General features: G+C 33.1%; 1 protein-coding gene across 12 annotated transcripts in view; it reads left to right on the forward strand.

Moving 5' to 3' along the window:
* Positions 1-21,491, forward strand: part of mtd (TLD domain-containing protein mustard) — a 1,050,893-nt gene that overhangs the window by 864,847 nt on the left and 164,555 nt on the right. For 10 of the 12 annotated variants that reach the window (XM_081769482.1, XM_081769479.1, XM_081769474.1 and 7 more), the window contains 2 exons: positions 2,752-2,787; positions 20,839-21,001. In XM_081769482.1, the coding sequence (XP_081625608.1) occupies positions 2,752-2,787; positions 20,839-21,001 (199 nt within the window). The remainder of the gene's footprint in view (positions 1-2,751; positions 2,788-20,838; positions 21,002-21,491) is intronic. The other 2 variants (XM_081769475.1, XM_081769481.1) reach the window with 1 other exon arrangement.

Here is a 21,491-nt window from a genome sequence, read left to right on the forward strand (position 1 = left end):
CGTGTGGGTCCCTGGATCAATCCCAGCTTCCGGTAGATGGGCTTTGTGGTGAACAAACACCTTGTGCATGGGATTTTTTTCGGGGGTTCTTTTGTTTTCCCTGACTTTCACCATTCTACCATTATCATTCATTTCATCGCGATCTTCATTAGCCCCGGTGCATAAGTGTAGGTAGTTAAAAAAAAAAGTTTATTGTTCTAAATTAAGTAACAAAAACGTGATTTATATGAAAAAATACTCAGATTGCATAACTATTATGAATAGTAATTATAGTATATTATTATTGCTATTAAAATTACAACAATTGTATAAAATATTTTCATTAAATTACAATAGTATTTGATATTAGATGCTGTAAGATACATAGTTTAAATATAATGTTCTTATTTTGAATCTCAAGTTAAGTGATTTACTTAGGCTATTTCACTGTGACAAAGAAAGCAGTTTGTAATATTTGATAATTATACATGGAAAATGACAAGAAAATGAAAATGCTTAACGGAAACGCAGAGAGTATGGAATTTCGCAGAAAAATTGAAGCAGAAGAAGAGGGCATAGTGCGATATGAACGATGGTAAATTAGATGCTATGTAAAAATAGTGTATATGACATTATCTCCAGACTTTGTTAGGATTTTTCCATTTCCTACCAATTTTGTCCTTTTATTTGTACACGTCACGGTTCACTTGCTTTCATTATCCACGGTATATGCAGGTTGCGCCAATATTGAAGATTTCATTTTACAAAGTGAAAGGACAGTAGCAAATTTATGGTGGCGTAAACATAGAAGCTTAGGTTTAGAATGCTGAAAAGTTAATTCTTATTTCAGTAAGCTACGATTATCTCTCATATAATTTTTCTTTATTATACATTATTACTATTTTTTTCGTTTATATTACACCTTTTCCTACATATATTGTCGTTTTTGAATTAAATAACTATGTATAAATAAGTATTGTATGAAGAGAGTAACAACTGTTACGATATAGTCTATACATTGACTATTTCTCCTTATTATTTGAAGTATATTATAGCTTACCTTTATGGAAAGTGTATTTGTGGAAACATACCAATATGTACGGTACACTTAATGTAACATACATATATTAAGTTTTGAATATACACACAGTTCGTGAACTTCGCAGTGAACAGAGAAACACATACTGTTTGATCGAAATCAGCAGAATGAAGTTATTTATATATTATTTTCAATTGATATTAAGTTTTCAGCCGAAAGTGTATTTTAAATAAAAATAATAATTGACTAAAGCAAACATGAAGTAGAGTTACAGTTTCGGTAAGATATCATTGCCTTCATCAGAGAGAAAATGTGTTATGAAGACAGTCAGTGCTGCACTGCAAATCTTACATTGTCTATACCCGTGTTAACGAGCCTCTTTGACAACTTAAATTGCTGTGGTCATGTTAGATACGTCGTGAACAATGTACGTAAATGCCAATATTTCAAGACTTACTATTCTTTCATCGTATTTTCTACTGAAAAATACACCATGGTAAACTGTACTGTTTCATATTTCTAAGCTAAAAATAATATGTCCATTTTTTTCCCCACTCTTGTTTCATATTTCTTCCTTTGTTGGACTCCTATCTTTTTTTTAAATTTTATTATTTTTAGAAAGAAAATAAAGATAACACGAATCTTATCATAAATGACTACTAAGTTGAAGCTTAAAAATCTTACTATTTCTGCCAGAAAATTAAAAGAAAGAAGCATTTTGCATTGTCGATTTATTTTAGGAAAATTGATTTTACCTTTGTTCAGGTAATAATAATAATCTTTCACTTTTTCTTATATAAGCCTAGTTGAACTTAAAATTTGTATAATAATTTTTGTGTTTTGAATTCATAAAGTTAACTCGCGCCAGTTAGAGACGGGAACATGGAGCAATTTTCTTGGATTTTCGTGAATAAATTGAAAACTTCAACAGAAGCTGCAATTCCCAAATTCGAAGAATCTCTCATTCTTGATGAGATACATCATATTTGCTCGTTTATCTCCGCCTTTCCACTCTGTTATTTTTTATTGCACAATTTTACGAATACTTAACGTTTTGAAATAAATTATTATAAAGAAAAACAAAAAACGGTTGTACACTATATTGTACCAGTTTCGCACTATGTTCCCCTGAAACTAAGATTTCGTTGCGGTAAATGTCATTATTTAAAACATAAATCTTATATATATATATATATATATATATATATATATATATATATATATATATATATATATATATATATATATATATATATATATATTATTTAAGGAAAAAAGTTCCGAGCAATTTAAATTTCACTTTTCTGTGATTTTTTTTTAATTCAGGATACAAAAATGGTCTTATAATTCAAAATAAAAATTCTGGTTTAATAAATCAATATATGCTATACTGACCCATGTTTATCGTTCTACTATCGAATTGAATGTTTGAATGTAACCTCGTTTTTGCGGGCGCTTTTCTATGTATTTAATACATAAAAAGTTTTAACATTCAGTTTTATGTTAACAATAATTCAGTAGTCATTATTTTTATGAACTTTGTATTAATAACCGTGGTATTTTTAAAAAAATAATATACATAATAATTTATATCTGTTGTATGTATCTCTTCTCTGTTCACTGCGATTTTAGAATATTAATCCTGGAAATACATCGCTAATATAGTTTATCTTTGAATACTTTGAGTCTTCAACAACTAACAGTGTTTTGGTCTTCTTTTATTCCAACTGTAGTCCATGCACCTAATTTTCCTCTACTTGAAGGCTTGGGTAGGTGGTCTTAATTTCATCCAATTGTGATTTTTGATACTGTTGCTGATTGTTTTGACACATTGACACATTATTCTATGTTGCCTTGTCAGTAAAGGTTGTCTACTGAGCACTGCAATCTTTCAGTCTTTTAATACTACAGTCTTGAGCAGATCTATCTGTGAATACAAAATTCTAAATTATCACTTTCCTAGTGTTGTATGACTCTGATAAGTAAGTAGTAAGAGAAGAATAGGAGTGATTTTATTATTTTTTTTCTTCTTACTTCACAATTTCTGAAGTAACAGAAAAAGATACGGTATGAAAAGCTGCTCCTTATAACGGTTACGTACTTACGAAATATTGTGAAACAAAGTAACATGTGTCTGCGATATTGTTTATCACTGAGCAATTTGATTGGTCGTTAGTTATTATATCCCATGGGAGACACCAACCGCTTTGCGTTCCAGTAGTACCTAGGCACTAGATCATCAGGAAGTCATTTATATATATATATATATATATATATATATATATTGTACTTGGTTTTCCTGTAATTTCAACTGTGAAAAAGGAAAGTTCAGTTCACAGACTCCTTCTTAACGTAGTGCATAATACGATAAATTACAAAAATATTTTACAATTCCTTTTTTTTTTTTTTTTTTTTTTTTAATATTAAACAACATAAAGTAACAACGACGTACTAATGATTTCTAAACATAAAAAAATAATGCACTGCGTGTCGTGCAAATTAATACCTTGTATGCTAGATCTAACGTTAACATATGATATATTAGAAACTTGGATGTAAGGCAATAAAATAAACGTTAATAATGAGATCAAATAGGATACGGAATATTTAAAGTAATTATTTAAAAGTTAGCAAATATTGTACTAAAATATTATACAGTGAAACTTCTAACGAACGTCTCTAAAAAGCGGGGAGCTCTACATAACGGCCACTTTTCAGTTCCCCGGCAAAATATCATTCGGTACAACGAAAAACTTACTTCTGAATAGCGGACATTCTCAATAACGGACGCGGACACTGAAAACTATTCCCCAGCTCCTATGTAGAACTTCCAAATAACGGACAGCCAAGAATAAAACTCCTATTTTCTGGAATTTCAAACAATAACGGGCGGGATTTCAAACCTTATCGCGCATTGTTGAGTAAGGTTTTGTATTTCGTTTAGTTTGTGCGTATTGTTTAGTAGCAATTTTCAGCATTGGTTGAACAATGGAATGACATCTAATGCATTTTATCTTCGTCTGATCCATAAGATAATGTTGCCTTTTGTGGGTACATTGCAGTTTTTTGACGTCCTAAGCTTTCTCCGAGTAGTGGACACTTCTGAATAACGTACAGTTTTACGTTCCCCGTTAATGTCCACTATATAGAAGTTTCACTGTATGTACATATATAAATGATTATTTAAATCAGTAATAGTAATTTCAAAATAAGAATTTTCAAGTATTAATTCAGAAAAAATACTTACTTTGTCGAAATATTTTCAGTAATCATATTTTGCATTTATAAATTGAAATTGCTATTAAAAACTTCTTTAGAATGTAAATATTTTTCTTTCAATTTCAAGTCAACAGAAATGATACAATTACTAATTATATTTATTAAATGATGTACTTAATTGTAATCTTCTCAGCAATAGTAAACTAACAACAAAGAGTAATTGCACAGACGATACATTCGGTTATAAAATGAAATGAAGTGAAATTTCTAGTCTAACGTCCTACATTATGCCCCTTTGGCTAAAGGAAACAGATGATTCACAAAAGTGAGTGACAATGAAATAATTGGTGGAACGATAATGTGGGAGGAACCTATGGAACCTACGGACACCTGGGATCGAACCAGGGACCCCTCGCACCAGAAGTGAGCGCTCTATCACTGAGCCACTGTGCCTCCACTTTCGTTGTAACTGTATCTTGAAGCTACATTACAGTTCAAGATGAACAAAACATGTGACAGAACAAATTTGATGACGATATGCGTAATAAGTGGAGATTGAATATTTACTTAGAAAGATTAACAAGCTTAATATAAATTTACTGTTCTGTCTAGCATTTTTTAAAAAGTAAAACTAATTTTATAAGTATTGCTTCTTTTTTCACTTAAAATAATCTAGCTAAACATAATATGATGAACAAGTAGCTGTTTTCGTTGCTGATTGTGCGCTTAAAAGTGAAACTATTCATGGCTTTGGATTAATTGTTTTAACAAAAGAGACACTGACCAAACCTTAAAATTTTACTTTATTTTAAATTATAATTTGTAACTGTTTCGGATATCTAGCATATCCTTCTTATAAGAACCAAAAATAAAGGAAGTGATTAACTGGAAAGTGAACACGAAGACTTATAGGATGGGATGAAGGCCTCGGTAAATAAGAAAAATAAATAAATAAATAAAAATAAAAAGTACAACAATGACTCTATATATGACTGTTAAAAGAATTTAAAATTTTTTTAATAACAATGAATATATATATGACGGTTAAAGAATTTAAACTCGGTTATAACAACATTTATATATATGTCTGTATTTTCATTAATTTCGATCGTGTCTGAAGAAGGATATGCTAGATATCCGAAACAGTTACAAATTATAATTTAAAATAAAGTAAAATTTTAAGCTTTGGTCAGTGTCTCTTTTGTTAAAAGTGAACTGTTCAGTTCATTTAAGAAATTGTAAATCGTATTTTTGTTTCATGACATATTCAGCTAACTTTGTAGGGAAACTTTCACATCATGAGTGTATTCGGAGTAGTTGATAGGTGCAACGTTAAATGTGTTTGTTCGTTCCGTCCCCATTTTCCTACTTTTCTCAAAGTATTTTGGAAAAGCAAAGAGTAAGTTAAAATTTCTGTACATAAGCTAGAGTACTAAATAGTACTTAATAAATTAGTTGGTGTTCTTGACATGGTCATTCTTCCCTGGTTCAGTATCTGAGTCTGTAATGTAATAATTATCTTGAGGACTATTCTTTAACAACGGGAAACATATCAACCAAATGACTTTGCTAAGTATCGTTTTTCAACTACAGAGTAATTATATAAAGAAATTGTAGCAATATTCCTTGATCTCCGCAGTATTTTGAAAAATGTAGGAAAACAGGTGCAAGACTGCTGAGCAGCCATACTTCTTGCAGATTTAATTGCGTGGTAGCCAGGCCCATATTTACGTAAGTGCTATTCTGAGCTCGAGAACAGGGCGGCAGAATTTAGGACAGCTTTTTTTTTTTTTTTTTTTTTTTTTTTTTTTTTTTTTTTTTTTTTTTAAGGTTCACAATGAAGTAATATTTAAAAGTAACAACCTACAGAGTCCCACGCAAGCATGAGAAAATAGGTTAATGTGTTTAATTCGCTCTAATTACAGTAGTTACTAATTAGCTAGCTTATCTGATTATTTTTAAAAAGTAATCTTCTTCCACCCTACCCCAAGTGGTGAAGATGAACTTGAACATCATAGAAACTGATACCGTTAAACTCAGCGATCTCGAAAACTATGAATTTAACACTAATATTTATCGTTTTCGATTACTTTTAAAATCTCGCCCCCTCCCTGGGGAGTGGAGTATGACCTTGAAGTTGAATTGAATTAAACCTGTCACTATTCATCTCAGTCATCCCAAAAACTATAAATGCAACTCTAATATTGCTCGTTTCCGATTATTTTTAAAATGCCCCCATGTTATTCTTATAGGGACTTTGTACTTCCCATATCTCACCTCAGGTGTAACCTAGGGACCTGAAACAGATCATTGTGATCATTTCTCGGAGAGCTTTAAAACATATTAAAATTTCATGTTTCTATCTAGTATGGTTCTCTAGTTGAAAAGTGCTACAGACAGACAGCTTAAGAATTAATAGAATGCATTTTCTCCGGACAGTAAATTAAAACCTACATGAATAAATTACATGTTAGTATTGAGAGAATGTGTTCCCAATGGATGAATGGATAAACTCGTTACTTTGCAATCAAGGGGTCCCGGGTTCGATTCCCGATGGGGACACAAGTGGTTCGGATCCCAAGTTACACTGAGGGTTCCGTCCTTAGTATATCATCATCCCATGGAAGGCAATGACAAACTACCATGGGTTCACCTTCCCCAAGGACCTTCGGATCATTTACCTACCTTCGGATAGAACACCACATCATAATCATCATTGAGAGAATTAGACCATCTAAAATTACATTGTAACTTGTCATACCTGAACTGTTACTCAACAAAAGCTGGAGTTTGCAAAATCATGGCTTGTTTCCTTGTTTGAAACATGAGTTTGTGCTGGAGAGGGGGCGGCAAATTATTTAGAGCACTGGGGCGCACAATATATAAATACCGGCCTGGTGATAGCGTGTATATTTTAACAGAGATCTACATGTCACACTATACCGAATGGAATCAAGAATCCCAATGATGCATACAGTTTCAAAATTAACATAAAAGTCTGGGTGAAGTGTAGTCGAGCAGTGCTTTGGGAGGAAAACAAAAGTGTGAAAATGTAGTCTTATTATATAGACACAGATAATCCAAATGGAGCAAGTGTTTTTTATGGTAGTATTTCAAATAAGTATCATAGCAAATTCGCAGCAATAATTACGAAAAGAAAATTATTTGTATGAAATATATTTTTGGCCTGATGACTGTTTTAATGTACCTATATAGTTTGATTCAACAATTTTGAATGTATTTAGGGTTGCCATCCTTAAATCGGGCCGTCGCTCAGTTTCGAAGGAGCGAATTTGAGTTCCTCCTATGTAAGCCGGACTCGCTTGGCTTTCCTTTGTAGGCTTAAAATTTAATTCTTGTTAAAAATAGAGGTTCTTAACGTGGATAAATTTCGTAAAATGTTGTTTGGTTAAAATAAGTTTCATCTGAGGAACTAAAGCTAGTTAGATGAAACGAAGAAGAGACTCATTTTTCAGGAATGTTCTGGTACAAATTTCAAAAACTACAAAATAATAGCCTGTTACTTTTTTCTTTTTTCTTTTCTTTTCATACTCAACTTCAATGTTGAATGTGAAAGAATATTTTGAAAAATGAAATTAGTGCGAATAAACACTAGAAATAAACTCATTGTTGATATAGTGAAAGTAGAACTTAAAATTTGTACAAATTACGTATACGAAATAGCAGTGATATTGATAGCAAATCTGAAACGTATTTCTGTACTACAATGGGTATAAGTGACAAGACTTTAATCGAAGCAGCTCAAAGCGACAAGAAGTACCACTAAACATTATTTCTTCCTTTCTTTTTTGGCAATCGCGAAATATTTTGGCTATCGCGAAACATTTTAGCGATGAAGTGGCAAGGTGTCATCCTTCTTGATTTTAGGAGTCTGGCAGCCTTAAACGATCTAGATCTGTTTCCATTTTGAAACTCTTAAACTGAGCATCTCTCAAAAAGAACCTGGTCTGTGCTTCTGATGTGTAAAGTGTCTTATATGATTGTTGAATATTTCTTTCATCTTGTGTATAAAACGTTCACCTTTATAGTGAACGTTCGTTACGTGCACAACACTAAGAAAGTGATAATTTCCATCAGTATAGCAGTTTCACTCCGTAATATGCATGACAGTCGTACAAGAAATTATAGTAAAATATTTTACAAAGGAAACGTAAGTTACATACAGTAATAACGTTGATTATATTAGTAGCTCTGTAAATTTATCAAATGTTGTAGTGTGTCTTGAGTAAAAAATTGAAGTTCATTTTTCCTCAAGTAAGAATTCTATAAATTTAATCATGTCAATGATCTTGTGGCCAGTTAATATACTAAAGCTTGGGTTTGTGTAAAGTGTACAGGTAATTATTAAATTATTATATCAGCATGAACATTTTAATTACAAGTCCTCATATTTGCTTTCGTTTTGTGATGCATGCAAAATCAACCTTTCTTTATATTTACTGGATATTTTAATTAACGATGCTCTTAAAATTTTTTTAAGTACATCGAAAGTTTAAGATTTAGGATAGGAAATGAATTATTTCGTGTTTAATGATTATTCTTTAACAGACTGAACTCTTTGTCAGTAGATAGAATCGGAGTTTTGAAAGCCTTGAAACATAGTTCTTCTTTATACAAGATGTCGTTTCTTTGAGATTTAATTATTCTTTTAGGTTAAATTTGAGTCAGCCAATATTACATGGAACTTTTGCCAAGGTTTGAAACTGAAACGAATTCGAATCATACTTACGTTTGACAACTTTACTGCACAATTTTGAATAGAGACTTTTGGAGAAGAGTAGAGAATTTATCAAGCTTTTTTTGACTAGCTATTTTTTTTCCTTCCTTCCACAAGAATTACTATCTGGAACAAGATAAAATTCTGTAATGCATTTGATACTTTAATTATGAAGTAAATGAGCATATTTTACTATGATAAATCGAGGAGGTAACCTATTTTATATAACATTAGTTCCTCTATAGGTGTGAATTAAGTGAAAACAGAGTGAAAAAATGCATGACTGTACCGTTATTTGAACCTGGATGTTCAGTCTACCGTTCTCATGCGTTAACCACTACACTATCCAATCCGCTTTCTGAACTATGCACATAAAAAGCGTACTAGTAAGAACTAAGAAGCTTTTCCAGTATTGATATATCAGTAGGGTTGTCGGTTTGTACGAACAGCTTATATTTTAAGACTTGTGTCTATCGTATTCTTTAAAAAAGTGACAAATGTCCAGAGTTTTATTTTGGATTTGGAAAATAGATAAATTAGTTACTATTTCCTTACCACTGCACCAATTACACGCTTACCAAGGAAAATAGTGAGAAATGAAATGAAATGATATTTTTGAGTTTTACGTCTCGTGATTGTGCCGGCTAGGCTAAAGGAGACAGTGATGATGAGCAATGAATGAAATGGTGGAATGAAGAAAGTAGGAGGAAACGGGAGAACCCCGAGGAATCCCACGCACACGGTGTTTGTCCACCACAAAGTTCACTTGGCGGGAGCAGGGTTTGAACCCGGGACCCCATGCACTAGAAATGAACGCTCTACCACGAAGCCACCGCGGCCCGAAAATAGTGAAAGTTTTGTACTCTTCCAGTTTAATGAAACGTGAAAGATCATGAAAAAGGCAGTGGACTCTATGAGAGAACCGCAGCGACCTGTGGAGTGAGTTTACGAATAGCGCAAAGAATTGTGAGTGAGAACAAAAAGTCTCTTAGTGAAACTTGAAATACATTATTTAGATCCCGGAAAACTCCACCTTCAAAACCCAATACAGATATAAACTTGAGACCACTTAGCTCCCATGAATATTCATTGATTAAAACTTTTGGAAACATGACATGTGTAATTTAGTTTTTTTTTAAAAAAAAAATCGCAGTGTCATGTGTGTTTAAGTACCAGAAATAGATTTGTCTGTTTAACTTCCAAGAAACTAATTTTATGACAGTAGACTTTGTTTTAATGTTAATCTTATTATGTATAGATATACTGTAGTAGGTAATTTCCCTTTGATTAAACAATTTCATCAATTTTCAACAAAATCGGAAGTGTCCATATTTTTGTATCCAGAAATATGTCAACTATATATATGCACATGATATATATAGAGTAAAAATGCATGACTATATTGAGATTTGAACTGAGGTTTCATGCTTACCTTACCAATGCATTAATTACTACGCTCAATCCGCTCCCTGAAATATGTACATAAAAAACATACCACGAGGAAGCTTTTCCAATATTCGTATATAAAGCTAAATGTGCTTGGTATACAAAGAGTGAAAAATTCACGACTAAATCGAGAATCGAACCGCTGTCTTCACCTTACCGCGCTGATACTCTTACGACTAGATTAGTCATTTCAACCCATTCGATCTAACTTGCAATTTAATTTGTGATACAACCTAGTTGGTCATTTCGGGGTCATCAGATAATCTTAGTTCAAACTTGTCACTATTTTAACATACGTGAGCTATAAGTAAAATACTGACAATGTTTAGTACACACATATTGAACATATATTGAGAATCATATTATAGGCCTTCGATATAATCTGCCATGCACTGTTTCCCAAGTCTGTGCTATCTGTCATTTGCCGTCGGCAAAGTTGCTTTTGTTGATCTTGGAGTTTTTTTTTTTTATTTATTTTTTTATTTTTATTTATTTATTTATTTATTTATTTATTTATTTATTTTTTACGCGTAGCACGGGTGGAATATCTGAAAGTCTGATACTTCCAAGAAGTTTTTTCAGTCATGAATACAGGTCAAAGTTGCATTGGCTCATGTCTGGCGAGTATGGGAGATGTTCCAAGATCTCTTAACCACACTGGCCAACATTGTTTATCACTGTGCTTACAACGCGACAACGATTGTGTTCATGCAATGTGAGCTGTAACCTCCTGAAATACGAACGTTTGCAGTGCGTAGCCAGACACAAGTAATATTCAAGGAAACATTGGTAGTATGGTGCTTTGAGAGTTACACTTAAAAATACTGCATGACTAAGGATGACATGTTTTTGTATCAGCATCACCTTCACCCTACTGATTGCTATTGCATTTTTTTTTCGGCGATCCTTGATACCGTTTTTCATTCAATTTATTACTTTATTTGGGCGTGTATGAAAATGTTTGAATCTCGTCAATCGGAACAATACGGTAGCAGGAATTCACTCCTTTCAATTCAATATGTGCTCAGATGGAGACAAGCTACCGCGTATCGATGCACTTCCGCTCTTCCTTGAAACTGGCGTTGCACGCTGCGATGTGTCTTACGTGCAATTGCCATACAGAACATGCAATACATGCCATGCAGTTCGATGACAGCCTAGTGTATGGATTCCTATCTGGCATTCCAGTGACGATCTATTTCAAGACCTCACAGCAACTCCACATGCTCTTCCGCAATGGACGAATGACCACTCTAACATTTTTCGGCCTTATCCATTGTGCAATCATCCGATACGGTAGCATATAGTTGTCACAAACTTCCTGCAATTATTCAGGATACCAACGTATATTCTGGGCAGTACCGCGCAGATTTTTATTAAGTAACGCTGTTGAAGTTTCTTAAACATGCTTTAAGTCACCTCACACAACACTGACTATTTCAGCCATGCACAACACCACAGATACTCGCTTTACAGACTGCTTTCGTCACTGGACATCTAAACAATAATTCGAACTACCGATTTCCAGATCCTTCTTGCGCACAAACGTATGCATATTCGTCTTCCGACAATGTTTCCATTACTTCATTTACAGTTCACGTATGTAAGATTCAAAAAACTATCCATTATTGGAAACTCACCGTGAATGTACTTTATGCATGTTAGAATGAACAGGTATGTTGAATTACGTGAGGTTCATATTATTTTCAAAGGACACGATGCACCACATAGATAATAATTCTGATTCTTAGTATAAATTAGTGCATTGAGATGCATACCTTAACGTAGAATCACGTTTTCCAAATTAATCCACAGAGAAACAAGTGCTCTGCAACATAACCTTTTAATTGTTGTATGAAGAGATTGAAAATTAAGTAAATAAATTAAATATTCTAAACGTGTCATTATGTTATTTAATGCTCTTTAATGAATTTCTTTCGTGAAAAACTGTTCCTCAATTTAGAGTATTTGAGAACCGCTTGCAGAAGAAAAAGAAGAGAGAGGTATGAACAATAATATAAAGATCTAGACGAAAATGTGTTCTATTTCTAGACGTGATAGCAATACAGCGTAACAAAGCTTGAAATTAATAGAAAGAATAATAAAATGAAAGTCTAGTACCACTGAACGTCCCAGGAGTATGTCATGCAAGTTGAAGGAGACTGATAATATGAACAAATGAGTGTTGTTAGAAGAGTTAACTCGAATGAAGATATGTGTGTGTGTGGGGGGGGGGGGCATGGTGGCTCAGTAGTAGAGCGCTACCTGTGGTGTGTGGGATCTCTGGTTCGTTTCCCGGCCAAATAAGTTTGTGGTGGACAACATCGTGCCCGTGGATTTTCTGGGGGCACTCTAATTTCCTCCCATATTCTCATTCTTCCGATTCTTCCATCATAATTCATTTGCCCTAATCATCCGTCTTCCTTAGCCTAAAGGACATAATGTGGGACGTTAAACTCAAACACTTTAATTTTTTTTTTCGAATAAAAATAGTGGGAGAAAATGAGAAGACCCCGAGACCTGCTACGATGTTATAGTGTGGAAATAATTATTTTGAAGTAATGACAATTTTAGGAAATTCCTTTCGGAAGAAATAACAAAAAGAAAGAAACAAGTAATCCTGTATATTGTGCCGAAAAGAAATATTTAAAATACCTGGATGGAAATAGTATCTCTGAACCATCGTCTAAATCGTTACTGGTTGAAAATAGATGAACAGAACAGGTAATGAGTAATTTTCTTTGAAGCTTGTACATTACAGCGAAGTAAACTAGATATTTTTTTTAAAGTGCAGTATATATAAATAATGCAATTCAAAAGTATCTGATAGATATTTTAGTCCACTTTTAAAATCCAAGTTAATATTTCCACTCCATTCCTTTCCATTCTCGTACAAAAATCAAACGAGAATTCTCGACAGCTGGTAATGCTTAATTACGCCAAAGAACCCGTGTATAAAGTTGAATCTTGGTACCAACGTTGTTTTGGTTATGAGACGCCAAAGTGGAAATTACCAGTTGTAAACTAAAGCTGTAAACTATAACGAGAGTTCAAGCAGGAAAAAAAAAATTTAGAAACACAATCATACAATTCTTTTACAGAAATTCAATGCTACACAATTTTGAATCTTTATATTTAACATCAACTTCTTAATATATCAGCACAGATTCTTTAATTTTTTCTTTTTTTAAGTTAGATATTTTCAACATGTACAAGTACCACTTATTTATACATGTCAGAGTTTAATAGGTATAAAAAGTATTTGAAATTAGTTCCGTTATCCTAGTGCATTTAACATTTGCAATGCAATTCAAGCTCATTTGTTTTAGTAAATTTCTGATTGTACCTACAAATGAAACCATTGGTAAACGCATGTAATTTGGACAACCGTGATTCAAATGTCAAAAGAACGAGTTGTTTTATGTTATACAAAGCGTTTATCCCATTTCCCTAAGGCAGTTTTCCACCAATAAGTAATTTACTTTGGGTGTTGAATAACTTCTGCATCAGTGATGTTTTATGGTACAGAATTTATTGCAATCTTTGAAAATACGAGTATAGACACCAAATTAATAAATAATACTACAAACCTGCTCTTTTATCCCGTGTTCTAGAATAGTCTATTTCATCCCCAAAATTTCACCTGGTTATCTATCACGTCATAAGTATGTGCTATGCCAGTGGTGCCCACCCCCCCTCATGTCCATGACGCACCCCCCTCAATTGTCTATCCGTAAGTGTTCTTCCATGAAAAAAAATCTTTTCGATTAATTTTTACACACCCTCAAACATATTTATATAGATTTTAACCCCCCCCCCAAATATTTCAATGACGCAGTTTGCGTCATAGCCCCCCCTTGTGGGCACCCCTGGCTATGCAATCCGTCTTACACATAAGCGAGGGGCCACCATTATTCAAATCGTCCTTCCTCGCTTCCCATCTCTCTTCTTTCGCTATCTCTCTCTCTCTCTCTCTCTCTCTCTCTCTCTCTCTCTCTCTCTCTCTCTCTCTCTCTCTTTCTTTCTCTTAGTTATATATATAACTTAGGACATTTAAAATTTTTCGTAGGACATTTAATGCAGGTGTTTGACCCTACGACCCTAATAGGGGCACTGAAATTAAGAAAAGTACTTTTTAAAAGGAAAATTTAGGGAAACTTTCTCAAATTTCTCCCGAATTTATAGATAGTTGCAGATACGTATGGTGTCATTCGAAAGCGTGCATCATTCTGGAGACAATGGAACTGACATGCGAACCATAACATTAACGATAATTAGGGACGAACAGAAGCTTTTTAAGTGAATCTTTTTTTATTATTATTTCTAAAAACAATCCTATCTACATAAGTCCGAAGGAGGATCCTATCATGAGGTATCATAAAACTGTAATCAAAGATGTTCGGCAAAAATATAGTGCAGGACATGTAATTTTTTTCGATACATTTGCTGCAGCTACCTGAACCTGCGATCCAGTGAGGTGCACTCATATTGTTAAACAACATATTTTTCCTGGAAATTTATCAGATTTTCCCGCATTCATGTATGCTAAGGTGTATGGGTGATATCGTTCGAAAGCTTGATTCATTCTAAAGACAGTGACGTACAAAGCATAAATCTAAGATAAGGGTACAATCATTAGGTTCCTAAACTGTACTTTTGTTTGTGTGTGTGTGTGTTTCTTTTATCACGAATTTCGCACTATATTTTTGGTTCGAGAAGATTTCTTTTTAAATTTATATATATTGGAAAAACATCCCGAGACTTTTGTACCTTTCGTGGAGAACCTGGAACCTGGGCCCGGCTAAGGCAGCTCAAATTTTCGGGAATATTCTATCCTTGATGTATGTGTTTAGTATCGTTCGAAAGCATGAATTATCCTGTAGATAATAATATACGAACTACGAATTTAGGTAATTAAATTAGAGTTTAATTCCCTGAGTAAAACTTTAAAATTTCTTTAAAAATCCCATGTTCTTGATAAGATTAAATATTGACAGTTATAACGCAATGATTTCATTGGTTTCTAAATTGTATAATCGAGAAATATTACATTGTACATGTCGTACTGTATATGTGTGAATGAAAAGCACTGGAGAACTGTTTTGAGATATTGTTTCTAGTTCCTCTTGAAAAAGTTGTAGTATAGTTATTTCATTTAACTCGACTACCATTTAATTATTACCGTGTAATTTACAAATTCAGATTATTAAGTGTCATTTATGTATAATGGAAATCGCCAGTGACCTTGGTTTACCCAACTGTTCGTATGCACTTCTTACCCGTTGATTGTATTGTAATTGTGATCAGTCCCAACCTATGTAATGAGTTCTAATTTATCCTCAAAGCGAATCTCACATGCTCATAGTTTACTTCAGCACAATACTTCCAAGAACAAGCTGTTGCATGTGATCTGCACTTTCAAAGCACGCTTTTGTGAAATAGATTTGCTGTGACGTTAATACGTTCTTCGTGAATTAACTCGAAATGTAATTCTTTCGAGCAATTGTGCTAAGAAAGATTTCATACTTTATATTTTAAATTTAGTGGCACTTATGTTGTAAGTAAATGGCAATAAACTGACCAAGATAATTTTCTCCCATGTTTCTGGTTATTTCTAAGTCCAAGATTTACCTTAGTTCCAGATAAGTGTTATGTGTACAAGATTTTCAGAAAAGTAAATACATTTTCGGTGAAAATATTCTTAAAAACTGCCTTTAAAAATCTTGAGAAAAGCAGATAATACTTCGCTCTGGGGCCAAAAGTGGATGAAAGTCGCTTAATGAAATATATAGGCTAGCACATTTGTTTAGTTGAATCCAGGGCTAAAATCGTAACGTTCGTTATAGATCTTTTCTCTAGTTAGTGTTGTTCACACACAACCCTTCCCTTTACGAACTTCTTGTTCAGCCTGTGGTGTAAACCAGTAGTATGTATTGTTTGATGTTAATTTACTTCATCCGAACATGCTTTCATAAAGAACAGTTCTCGTTATTGTTTCACGTACCATCCTACAAAAATGTTGACCAACATAACCAATATTCATCGAAACTTCGAAGAAAATGTTCCGTGCGAGATTTCGAAAAAAAAAAATAAATTAATAAAATCAATCAATCAATCAAGATTAGATTAACGAAATGCGGATTGCAAGTAGATTGTCTTGCACACGTTGAAAAGAAAATTGCATCATCTAAATGTGTGTGTGTTACGATTAGTTTTTGAACACTACCAGTAGACAACCTAAATATTGCTTCTTTGCACTACTTATATTATCATATGCATGCTTTTCTTGCAATATTTGCATGTGCACGTGCATGAGCGTTAAATTACAATAAAGTTCACATTAATTTTGTTCTAAAATTTGTTTCATTCCAATTCCAGTTTAACAGAATACCTTTTTATATACATATTAACTAACATAAATATATCTTAGTAATACAATAGTTTAAAGTATTAAAACAACTACTAAGATTTAGTTTCAAAATTGAATTAGAATATTGAGTATTAAAATTGCAAACGATTTCTGACCAAGATTGATTCTTTCTCATAGCTACGCCAGTAGTGGTGCAAAAGTAATATAACTTTTTCTTTCTGCCTTCAAATTTGGTGGATTTACGCTTCCTGAGAGTCATAATTCTCTGTGAAATGCCAGTGAAGCCGATGCCGCATGCTTCATACCAAATTACAAACTTCCATTTCGTTAGGTGGTATAGTACTGCCCGAGTACTGTGGTAGAACAATAACTGTTCCCGTGAAAATATATGTACCGCCTTACTTCGATTGTTTCTAACTTCACATTGTTTTTTTCAACGCCTCAGAATATTGGTGTGTCCTAATCAGATTCTGGTGAAAGCACGTGTGGTACAAATCCAGGGTAACTTACAAGTTCCCGTTTCGTCTAGCATGTTTTATTTTTCAGCGTAAACATTTTTTAATAGTGCTTTTAGGGCTTGAATTTATTGGGTAGTACTAGAAAAGGAATTTGGCAGCTACAAACAGTGAAACTCCTATAGCGTTTTATTGAAATCTTCTTTATTATATTTCCATATTAATTTCGAACAGCCTAAGTTTGTAACGGCGAATTTTTAAAAATCTCTTCAAAATGCTATCCTAATAAACAATATAGAAATAATATTTAGTACCTTCTTCACAAGTTATACATTCTCCACTTTTTAATTTTTGGAAACGTTCTGGTTACGTTTTCACGGAAAGCTGAATAATAATAAAGCTCAGAAAGTAAGTACAAGATGATGCTGAGATTTGTGTAGAACCCGAACGATATTGCACGATAAAACTTGTAAAACCTCCCAGCTGCTAGTACATGTATCACATGCGATGGCGTTATGTAATTTGTCATATTTTCTCTACTGATAGTTGTTCCTCTCTCATTTCAGAAACAGTGGTTACGAATGAGTAGAAGTCATGTTTTATCCAATTTGTCCGAATCAAGATTCACCCTTGCAGCTTAATATTTCATAAATAAATAAATCTCTAAATAGTTGAGTCTTAGTTTTTTTTTCTTTCTTTTTTTTCACACTAGTCATATCAACTTGATGTTTGAATCTTTTAATGTTCTAGAATCTTGGCGATCCAAAACTATGTTTGCCGGAAATGGTGAAAATGGACTACTCAATACTCAGAATACACAGCCATCAATTTATGTGTAATATATTTTTTAACACAAAAAAATGGAAGTGAAACAGTTCTCTGTTTTACTCAGACTGAAAAAAGAAAAAAAGTAGTTTTAAAGAGATTAGTTAGTCGTCGTCTCCAAAAGTGTAAAAAAACAAACCTACGGGTTATAAATAATTTACTTAAACTCTCATCACCGGAGAGGTAATTTGAGAATACAAAAAATTCGGTCGGTAAAGAGAAGCACTGGTGTTAAAAACGTGGAATTTGTTAATTGAATTGAAGCGTAGTGTCTCTTTCAGCACAAAGGCTACATGAGATGTGGACCTACAGTTAAAGGTGGAATCCGAACCACGGTAATGTTTTCAAATTTCAAGGCTCTCCCACCGAGAAATCAAACCTGAGATCCTGTGGATCAAAGTAGCGCACACTAGCTACTAGACTTTGGGGAGAGGTAGAATCAAGGAATATATAACGCGATTCAAAGCTTTAGAAATTACTAGTTTCAGGACTTTAAAAGATTTAAAAGATTCTATTGATACAGTAAGGGTTAAAAAGGAAAACTTACAAATTAGCAGGTCAGGTTTTTGAGTAATTTTTTACTCAATATAAAAATACAAAATTGAATTTTTATTCGGATTGCTCCTTTTCAGCACTGAGAGTATATGAGGTGAAATCTTTATTCTTTTTGGATATGATTTGAATTTAGCGTCTTTCAGCAGCGAGACCATATGAGACGGGATCTACTGATTAACGTGGAATCCGAACTACATGAGCTTCAGCCGGGAATCGAATTCAGGTGTCCCACACCGAAGGCACATACACTATCCACATAGTGACGAGGGAGCTCAAATCTTTATTCTTGAAAATTGAACAAAACATGACTTCAATTGATTCATAACTTATGTACTTGGAAGAAAGAAGAAATAAAGCAGCATATAGAAACGTGTCAAATTTTATATAGTCATTTCATGTAATAATTGCACGGAGTGTACTAAGAGCTGGAACGAAAAAAATATTTAATAGGAGGCATATCCAATATTCATTAAAATATACCTAAAGCTCTCAAAATTATTTAAACGTGTTGGTTTCGGCAACAAATTATTGCCTACTTCAGCACATAAGATTTCAGGAAACTAATGTTGAGTGTAGAACTACATCCCGTTAGTTATCTTCTTCCTAAAAGTATTCTTCTTACTTCCAATAGTCCTTCACAACATTTACCTTTTACCTAAATATTCTTCTTCATGGGGACTAGCCGATATCTTATGTAGATTATTATTATTAATAATAGAATTTTTTTTAAAAGGTGTTTTTTTGTCTCGCTTAGTGCACGTCTTTTATTTCACTCCACTAATAACGTAATTAGTCGAAGAAAAGTGATAACATTACACTAATTTGAATTTCTTCGTGAATTAGTTTCAATATTCCTCAAAACTCAAACTTTGAAATATACTTCTGTTTTTAATCAGTCTTCTTCCACAACTAGATGTAGTTTCACAATCAGTGTTAGTTTTCTGAAAAGATATGTGATGAAGGAGGCTCAAAACCTTCATATTTAGATAATTTTAGGTACGAGCATCTGGGAGGCTTTACAATTTTACCATTTGGTTTCAGCGTCCGCATGCACCTTCCTTTGTTTCTATTCAATATTTTTTCTCTGAAAATATAACCAGAGTAGGCTCGACAAATTTTAAAATGGAGAAGTTAAGCAAGAAACTTGCAAAGTAGGTACTAATAATCAATTATTTCTAAAATAAAGCTTTCTATTGAATTTTGTTCATAAATAATACTTTCGTTCATCAAATTATGACTAATGCATGGCGTTTTGAAAGTACCCCACAGAATCCCACTTAAAGGCAGTTCGAAATTTCAAAGGAAACTGGTTTGTAACTGAGGGTAATGTGAATTAGGGCTATATTAAAAGTGATCATTTAATTTTCTTCTCAAATGATTGAATATGGAATGTAAATTACGTTCGTCATGGTCACCTTCAGGCCCTTAGCGAGAATTTTAAACAGAAGGAGTAGGGGAGAGGCGGAGATAATTCTGGAAGGCTAACTTGAGTTGACATGCTGTCTGCTTATTATTATTATTATTTTTAACGTCTAAACAAACAACTGAAAGTTTCAGGAAGTCTGAAAATGGTCGTAAGAGGGAGGCGCACCCTCTGGCTATAAGCCTGGTCATCACCACAGATATTCTGCCATCTCTGGTAGGTTTCTATTCACAAGTGGAAAATACTTTTCATGCAGTATTTCGGCTAGCCCTTCTTTTCTTAAGAGTTGTTCATTTTTAATATCAAAATTAGTGTAAGGAATAATAATTGCTTTTTTTTAATGTAAAGTTTTTCAAATCACTGACTGTCTAGTTCGTTTCTTAATTAGTATGTCCGATGATTATTTGACATTTTTTTTTTTATATTTTGTGCTTTAAAAAAGTTCAATTTAATGAAACAAAACTATTTGTTTTAAGCTACGTAAAGAAATGCTAAAACTTTTGTTTTATCCATTAATAACAAATTTCATAATTTATGTGTAAGGGCTTTTACTATCCTGCCTGCATTTTCAGTATACTATCTTTATTTCAGGAAATAGTTTTGACTTTTTTTTATATAGTTTCTGTTTATGTATTAATGTAGTATTTAATTTCTAAAATTTGTCCCTTTTTCTTGTGGACAATTTAAAACAGGTTGAATGAGCAGCAAAAGAAATACGTTATTATAGTTACTTAAGTATAAATGTGCGACTTGGAAGCGTGTAGATTTCTTTCTTCTTTTCTTTTTCAGAATTAATACCTAGACCAGCAAGATCATGTGAAGATCCACCTTTGTACCTTCGTTTGAGAATGGGTAAACCGTTAAACAAGAAAATACCCAAATCAACCCCAATCATGTCTTATGGCAAGAAGAAAATGAGGCCAGAGTACTGGTTTAGCATTCCTAGAAACAGGTTAGTTGTTTGTAATTTCGATTTTGGTTTGATTTTCTTACATTCTAACACACGCATTGTATCGTTCTAATAGTTGTGATTCTTTTGTCTTCATTTACATTTTCAAATGCTCCCCCTTTCTAGCTTTTACATGGATGAAACTCGTATCTTAAAGTTTACATTTTGATTGTACGCAATTGCACGTTTGATCATTCAGTTATTCAATATCAACTCCTAATTATGCTGAAGCCTTCGTCTGGGTTGTTACACTTTCAGTTCTTAGACCGAAGAGTCATAAGACCTCAAGGTTTTGTCCTGAGTTTTGCAGCTTATTTAATAATTAAAATGTCAGAAGTATAAACACGATCAACTTACGAATCTTATTTCATTACAAGTGAGAAGCCCAGTTCTTTGCTCCTCCAGATTCTTATAAATTGTTTAATAAATTATATTAATGTCAAATTTTCGCTTACAGCTGTTAGCAGTATCAGACTCACGTAAGGAACGACAT

This window comes from Thermobia domestica, chromosome 8 (assembly GCF_964235325.1).
Source record: "Thermobia domestica chromosome 8, izTheDome1.hap1.1, whole genome shotgun sequence".
Lineage (NCBI taxonomy): Eukaryota > Metazoa > Arthropoda > Insecta > Zygentoma > Lepismatidae > Thermobia > Thermobia domestica.